Source organism: Zerene cesonia, chromosome 11 (assembly GCF_012273895.1).
Source record: "Zerene cesonia ecotype Mississippi chromosome 11, Zerene_cesonia_1.1, whole genome shotgun sequence".
NCBI classification, from domain to species: domain Eukaryota; kingdom Metazoa; phylum Arthropoda; class Insecta; order Lepidoptera; family Pieridae; genus Zerene; species Zerene cesonia.
In genome coordinates this window covers 2,020,289-2,028,951 of record NC_052112.1, presented here as the reverse complement: position 1 = coordinate 2,028,951, position 8,663 = coordinate 2,020,289, and the positions used below count along the sequence as shown (strand labels likewise).

At 34.1% G+C, this 8,663-nt stretch overlaps 1 protein-coding gene and 1 non-coding gene across 2 annotated transcripts in view; one reads left to right on the top strand and one right to left on the bottom strand.

Annotated features, from left to right (window-relative positions):
• The window catches only part of LOC119829961 (fizzy-related protein homolog), a 52,410-nt gene extending 44,510 nt beyond the window's left edge, over positions 1 to 7,900 (top strand). The window contains exons 7-10 of the mRNA XM_038352707.1: positions 467 to 588; positions 3,236 to 3,404; positions 3,863 to 3,972; positions 4,708 to 7,900. Of these exons, the coding sequence (XP_038208635.1) occupies positions 467 to 588; positions 3,236 to 3,404; positions 3,863 to 3,972; positions 4,708 to 4,884 (578 nt within the window). The 3' untranslated portion in view covers positions 4,885 to 7,900. The remainder of the gene's footprint in view (positions 1 to 466; positions 589 to 3,235; positions 3,405 to 3,862; positions 3,973 to 4,707) is intronic.
• Positions 1,982 to 2,054, bottom strand: Trnak-cuu. Its single transcript has one exon. It is a non-coding gene; the product is annotated as a tRNA-Lys (tRNA).
• Positions 7,901 to 8,663: the final 763 nt, after the last annotated feature.

Genomic DNA, 8,663 nt, shown 5'->3' with positions numbered 1-8,663 from the left:
TATTTTCGACATTAATACAGTGTAATCATTGTCCTTATTATTATTATTATTAAATTATCTATATATATATATATATATCGTCATACGTGTTTATATTTCGTGATCGTTTCTTTGAATTTTTTTACGGTTTCTATGATTCTATAAAAAAAGGACTTCAGTATTATAATATAATTAAGAGAAGTTTGTTACGATAATGTATACTTTAGTTTTTATATGCAATCATCGAAATGTCAAAACGTTTAAATCAATGTTTATAGTGGAAACACTATTTCAATCATTCTATTATGTTGTTTAAAAATTAATCAGTAATTATTTATCATTACTTAGTTAGTCTATGAGCAAAATAGCGATTCAATGTTACCAGTATTCGTAGTTATAGCTTATAGTAATAAAAAACAACACTCGTCTATTCCAAAATATAAAAAAATCATAATTATACATTCAAAGGAATTATTTAAATTTCCAGCGACCCAAGCGTCCCGAGTGCTGCAGGGGCATAGACAAGAAGTGTGCGGCCTCAAGTGGTCTCCCGACGGGCAATCGCTCGCCTCCGGCGGCAACGACAACAAACTCTTCGTGTGGTCTATGGTGAGTTTTTTTTTTAGGAACCACTCTAGGGACAGGCACTTTAATAAAAAAATAAACTAAATACATTTAGTTCAAGGACAAAAATATACAGATAAGCGAACAGAAAAAAAAAGTATAATACAACAAAAATGGCGATGTAAAATTATATAAAGAAAATGTACACTGTAGAGTGTTCTTGAAAAAGGAAACTCAACTCAACTCAATCCGTGCTGCAGTTTTGCTCAAATATACGTTACTATACAGACTCGATTTTCATTACAAACGGACAAATTTAATGCAAACTTTGTACACTTATCATAGTTTTATGTGTTCATCATATTATCCTGATTAGGATCGCTCGATCAGGTTTATGTAGTTTATTTATACTCTTTATCAGAGACATTCCCGTTATTTATTTATTTATTCTAATCATTAAAGCGTATTCTTTAGTCCACCTGTATTTACTTCTTACGCCCATCTTTATTGAAACTAAAAGACGATATATTTAATAATGTAAAGGTGATCCTTTTAGATTTACCAATCAAAGAAATTACATAGTAATGTTGGTGAATTATTTTCCCCCCCATATCATTTACATTATTCAATTACATAGAACATTATGCGCTTTTTTTTTTCATACAAAAACAAAATAGTTCTCATGGTGGCCAAGTGCGAGATTGCGGTTTGCGTGTCACACACTATATTTCTGTGTTTGTACGTATTGCGGTGGCCGAATAGATATATGACGATAACGATTTTCCGGTCACCACTAACGGTTTTGTTGTTTTATTTAAATTGTCAACTAGCTCGCCGCCCGCGGCTTTCCTCGCGTAGTTAAAGGGAACATAGATATTCGGACACCTCGGGGTCACGACTGTCATTGTGTCATTTGACTATAATTGGTTCATTCGAATCGGTTCAGTGGTTTAGGCGTGTAGAAGAGACAGATAGAAATAATATAGCATTTGTAGCACAGATTATGGTACATACAGGCATTCAGAAATCATAATGTTCATTGCAATATTGTTTCTTCTTATAATAGTATTTATGCTCTTATATGCAATCACCGCCAGGTTAGCCGTTTTAGCTTTTAAATACCTGTTTAAAAAATTAATGACCCTTAAACTTACTTAGTATAAAAACAAATTTTTATAGAAAAGAGAAAATAGATTTGACATAAACAAGCAAATTAATTTAATTACCTACATGGCCAGACTCGGACCGAATAAATTAAAGTTTATTGCTTTTTGATTTTTTTTTTAGTATTAATGTATGTTCCTTAAAAATGTGACAACTTTTTAATGTGATAATAAAGTTGCGTAAGATAAAAGTAAGTTAATAAAAAGTAAGTAAGTTGGAATAAAAAATATGTACTAAAAGTCCATGTGTGTAAAAAAAAAACAAAAAGGTATTTCGCCCAACGTGGGGCTCGAACCCACGACCCTGAGATTAAGAGTCTCATGCTCTACCGACTGAGCTAGCCGGGCTTGTCCCGCTTTGATGAAATTCTTGTTCTATAAACACGCTGTCCCTTTGATGGCATTCCGCCAGATACAATATACATAATAATTTAGATGTATTATTTATCTTTTAGAGTACTTTTTTTTCACAATTCAAGATATTTTTGTTGTATTTTGTAATACTACACAAGCATCACGCGACGGCCTCATCCGGATTAATTTTTTCTGAGTTTTTTTAATGATCGATGTCCCGGCTCCGCCCGGATATCAAGATTCCTATTTTATCCCAAGGGAGCATTTAATAGGGATAAAAAGTATCCCGTTACCCAAGTCAGTATATACACAAAATTTCATCAAAATCGGATCAGTAGTTTCAGCGTGATTGACGGACAAACATCCAAACAAACAAACTTTCACATTCATAATATTAGTGTGAAGTGTGATTAATTATTATCATAATCGAGAGATTGTAACAAACACAAAAATATTACAACACTTTCAGCCATAATAGGTGGTATAACTAACAAGACCTTTTTGTGTCTTCGTCGGTCTCCTCTAGCAATGTTCTAGTATCTAGTTCGCCTGAGCTTTGTGTTTGTTGCGCCTTTTTAACTGACGTTCCTTGAAACGAAGGAGATTTCTCAGATCATCTGTTTTTTCTATTTTGTAACTCGGTTACTCCGTGGGTTTTCAACCAATTCACTTGGTTGTTTTTCGGTTTGATAGGAAATTATTTGGTCCCATTTGGTCCCATTTTAGAATCTGTGAGAAATCACTTTTAGAATCTGACGTCTCGGGATATCGACGACCGTGTATAAATATGGAGTGTGGGGTATAAATATGTGTGTTTTTATTGCATAAAATTTAACCTATCATTGTACTAGTTTGATAATACCTTGTAACCAAAAAAAAAAGTTTAGGAATATAGGACTTTGTATTAAGAGCCGGTGTCATTGTGGGTTGTAGATTATAATGCTAAAATAAAGAAATCCTATTCTATCCTATCCTATTTTCCTACTTATATTATAAATGCGAAAGTTTGTAAGGATGTGTGTGTGTGTGTGTGTGTTTGTTGATCTTTCACGCAAAAACTACTGAACCGATTGCAATGAAATTTGGTACGTAGATTGCTGGACAACTGGAATAATATGAAGGCTACTTTTATCCTATGAAAACCTTTTATTTATTTATCGTTTTAAATTTTCCAGCACTCGACGTCGCCGGTGCAAACGTACTCGTCGCACGTGGCCGCCGTGAAGGCGATCGCGTGGTCGCCGCACCAGCACGGGCTGCTCGCGTCCGGCGGCGGCACGGCCGACCGCTGCATACGCTTCTGGAACACGCTCACCTCGCAGCCGATGCAGTGCGTCGACACCGGTGAGTGCAGTGCACGCGCACGGACACGTGGCAGTACACATGTACACAAGTGGCAGTACACACGTACACGTGGCAGTACACACGTACATACGTAGCAGTACACACGTACATACGTGGCAGTACACACGTACACGTGGCAGTACACACGCACACACATAGTTTAAAGGCTACCAACATATTCGATGCTGGTGAAACCCCCGGGGTTTTGATTGATGATGACTTATTTATTATAATTAGTTTTAAATAAACTATAATTCTTTCTATCTTTCTTTTGTATTCATTTAAATTATTCAAAACATACTTTTTGTCTCTTATCAAATTTGTGTGTTTAAATATTTGCATTTTTGATGTAAAGGATCTGTCAATAAAATGCCAATAACATACTAAATCTTACCATAATAAAGAATAAATGAAAAAAGAATCTAGAGTTCTAAAAAAAAAAAATTCCCTCCCTCCAGGCTCGCAGGTGTGCAACCTCGCCTGGTCGAAGCACTCGAGCGAGCTGGTCTCGACGCACGGCTACTCGCAGAACCAGATACTCGTGTGGAAGTATCCATCGCTGACGCAGGTACGTGTTGTTTTGTTTCCCCAACCGACTTTAATTAAAGGAGGTTTTCACTTCGACTGTATTGTTTTTTGTTTGTTACGTGATAGCTTTTCACTTGATGAATTTAATGTTTTTTGCATTTTTTTGGTTGCATTTTTAATTTGTTCCGTTTCTGACGATTTGATGGCGATTTAAATATCGAAGAATATAAAAAACGTGAAAAAAAAAATCAATAAATAAGTTTGTTTTGAAGTTCAATAGTTTTCTGCCGCCAATTTATGCACATTAAATAGTTTTTTTGTGTAGAATTCCCTCTCCCAAACAAAAATATGACTAGCATCGTGGTGATGATGGCAACCTTGATCATTGTGTTTTTGACGTGACAACGTCTTAAATTAGGTTGCGGCTCGGAGTCACTCATGAAAAAGTGTAACGCCCGGTAACGTTACGATGAGTCACCGAACTATGATCGGTCCGCCGCGTGCGCAGCACTAGAGAATTAGGCGCATTGAATCGGCGCGTGCTTGTGTCTCTGTCTCTGTCTTTTTAGTAAACAAAATATATTTTCTATAGTTAAAATTTATGCAATTCTTATTTTCATTCAATTCCTTGTTCCTATTGTGCAATTTAATAATATTCATATCAATAAATATTCTACAGAGAAAAAGACGTTGTCACGTAAAATCTTCGCCCGTAAAACCGACTTTACAGGCAACCATTTTTTTTTTAAATAAATCACCTAATCTCTGATTGCAGGTGGCCAAACTAACGGGACACTCGTATAGAGTGCTCTACCTCGCGCTGTCACCCGACGGCGAGGCCATAGTGACCGGCGCGGGCGACGAAACGCTGCGTTTCTGGAACGTTTTCTCGAAAACGCCCTCCCACAAGGAGAACAAGAGCGTTCTCAATCTGTACACGGCGCTCAGATAAAGTGGTGGTAGAGAATGTACGCGTTTTGGTAGAAAACGTGTGTCTGTAATGCGGTGACGGTTTGGTAGAAAGTATACGTGGTTTGGTAGAAACGGATGGTGGAATGTTCGCTGCTCGTAGTTCTTTGAGAACTTGCGGTTTTTTTTTTATATTTTTGGTAGAACGAGTTAAATCTGTGTTGCCGTGTGCGGCAACGGTTTTTTACAAGATTGGTGGGGACGACCAATCGTTTGTTAACGGCATAATATGATGTGCGGTGTTGCCAGTGGGCATAGACAATTTGCCAAAATAGTTTGGTTTGTGATCGTGTTATTTTTAGATGTATTTAGCGAATATTTCGTAACGCAGCTTTGTTTTAGTTTAACTTGTATTTATTTTCAAACGTATTGTCCACGTTAATGGAGTTGGCGGAATCGTGCCGTCTCGCTCTATCCTGCATGTATTTCAATGTGTTAGAGTGAGACGGATGATTGCGTTGAATTATTCCCTCCGTCTTTATTTATGTTATGACAATAAAGCTATGGACTTTACTGCAATAATACAAAATATACTAAAATCATATGGAATTTCTTATGTCAAATTTGCTTATATTGGCTTATGTATAGAGAGAACTACTTAAATTACCAATAACGCTGTTTTATGACGTCAATTGGACGAAATTTTATTGGTCATTTAAGTCTGCCTTGTTAGTTAATCTTCTACGGCGGATCAACGTTTTCTTTTGAACTATTTGTACATTTGTTTGTGTATCGAATTTACATATTGTATGTATGTGTACCGATAATTATGTATATTTATTGTGATATTTTCTATGTACACGATTTCCGATACATATCTTTGTAATGGTAACAAAGAAATCGTATATACAGTGAATATCGAGTATTTAGTAATTATTTACACAGGTTTGATTAAGATGTATATTTTGAACCGTTTTATCATTTTCGATTCACTTTTTTCGTCAATATTTGTGACTGTTTTAAATTGTGTTCACATGCTACGTGGGATATTGTGAAATCGAAATATTTGAAATTATTCGTTGATGGTTATAAATAATGGATGCAATTAAAAATGTGAATCATGTCAAGACAGAAAATTTTGTGGCTAAATTAACATAAAATTTAACCCATTATGCAATTATGTGCAGATATATTCAAAAATCTTATTATGTCTTGTCCCATATAAAAAAATATGTTTATATTAAAAGTCGAGTTACAACATTAACCCTTTATCCTGTCTTGTTTTTCGCTTATTATAAATATCCGCGTATTATATGAATGTATAAATACTTTATTTTCAAAAAATAATTTAATTGCTTCATATGAATTTCGAATCGGAATAAAATACAATGGTGAATTTTCATTTGTCTATTATATATGTATAAAAATAAATGCATGTATCCATTAATGCTCTGGACACACACAGCGAAAGGCTTGTGCATGCCTCATACAATTTGGCATGCCTAAGAGTTGCGTGTAGGCGGAACATTATAAATCAAAAAAATAAGGCCCCTTATTCACAAGTCGTGCACGCCGCGACTAGTGCATGACGAGCCTTATAGTTTACAACATTTATCGTGATTTTTTCTTTCAAAGTTTTATCAATATTAGATTAGCAGATAGTTTAACTTAGCATTATAACGAGAACACCGATTAGACATATTCCACTAAATATTAAGTACCTGTATATATTTATAAACTCTATTTAACAATAATTCATAATATTACTTAAAACAAATTAATTCCCGTTAGTGGACCGTAGTGTAAGTTTTTTCTAGCATTTATTAGTATAACACAGAGCTTGAAAAATATTATTCGGAGGTACCTCTTATGATCTCATTACTGTCAAAAGTTGAAAAAAAAAAAATCAAAAAATCTGGAAATCTATTGTTGTAATTTATGAATCGTTTACGGTGTGCTATATTTATTTTTGATTTAGACAAGTTAAATTATTGCGTAGCTTAAGATCCGCTCGCGGCGGGTACAAAAAAAAATATCGTCGTCTCTTTCTCACGTACAGCGATAGAAAGGGACGTGTGTATTCCACCGTTTCTCCCGCCTCGAGTTATTTCGAGGTACCCTCTTCTAATAAGATGTTTTTTTTTCATATATTGTAAATTCCTATTAGATATATAATTTGATTGGATTTGTGCAATGTAGATTGTAGACGCGGCTATGATCACCGTTCCGTTTTTGCTGAACCGAAAACGGTGATGCTCCAGCGGTGGTGATAGTCGCCGTAGCTTAAGAGGTGTGGTCGAAACCAAATAAAATTTTTTTTTCGTGTTATTAACATGTGTGTTTTCGGTATTTAGTGTGCAACACTAATAGTCACTTAAAAATGTGAATCTGCCTTGAATTGGTGATAACGTAATGTATAATTTATCCCAACGAAATATATACCATATATAATAAAAAAGGATTTTAGTAACTTTCCCTATGTTTGTTTATTGTTTTCACACTTCAAAATTATTTCGACATACGTCACATAACTCTAAAAATATCTATAAACATGTTTTTTCTGTATCTTACTTTGTCTTTATACTTTGTACACTTTGGTATGGAATGAATAGAAGTAATTTAAGTATATGATTTATTTAAAAACTATTTCACTGTCGTACTAGCTATATATTTGACTGAAAATTGAATTTTCTCACTTTTTTAAAAGTGTTGAAAAATGTACCCTGTTAGAACCGCCTACTTTGTCAAAGTCGGTTTTAAAATACATAATTACATTCAATTCAAGGCATATTATTAATAAAACTAATATAACTAATATTTAAAAATGAGGAACGACCGCTATAATTAAGGAAATAATGAGTGCACGCTGTTATATATAATAACGATTAAAATATGAAGCGGTTAGTCCCGTCATATATATATAAAGATATATTTATACATAGAGAAAGATAATATATTCATGCACTATGTAAAGATAGACTGATATAGATAAATAACATGTAATTTAAGTGTTCATGTAATCTGTATTGTAGATTAAATATTAAACTGTGTGATTTATCTATGGTTGTTTTATTTATACTCTGTCGATATTGGCCTCGATGTAATGGCGGGAAAAAAGGTGTTTTGGTTTTCCGTAGTTATGTACCTTTTATGAGTTGTTATGTTATTTTTTAAGGAGATCGTCTGAATTATTGTTTTACGAAGCACTGTAAAACTTGTTACCTAATTCATTGCAACAATCAAAGTAATTCAAGAAAATGTCAAATGTATCCTTTCACTTACCGATTTTTTTATTATAATTCACCAATACATTAAATAATAAATACCATTGTTATATATGCTCATATATGCTATGACTGCACTAGGCTGCCTGTCGAGACTGCTCTAAATTGGTAAACTATATATATATGTGATATCATGAAGTACGATATGAAATTTTTTGCTGATATAAGATAGTATGTGTTATACTATCACTAGACACTGTGTGCCAGTTTAAAGAATGATGTTTGAACCTCACACACGCAAAATAACGAAGTAATAAAATATGATACTACAATTTGTAGTCTGGATGGTACGTCGCCTAACTTTGACCCGGATATTTCGTGAGCGCAGCAACTGACTCCAGCTAGTGTAAGTTCAATTGTAGTTAATCTATATACTTTAAATTTCATCTAAATCGGCTAACTAGGTCTTGTGCTCAAATTCGGTTGCGTCTTTTTCATATGAACAGGTCAAACTTTTATTCTTTGTTCAAGTTTTACGCACAAGATAAAACGGTTTTTTTAAAATCCAGTATTCCATAAATTCTCAACATAACACGAA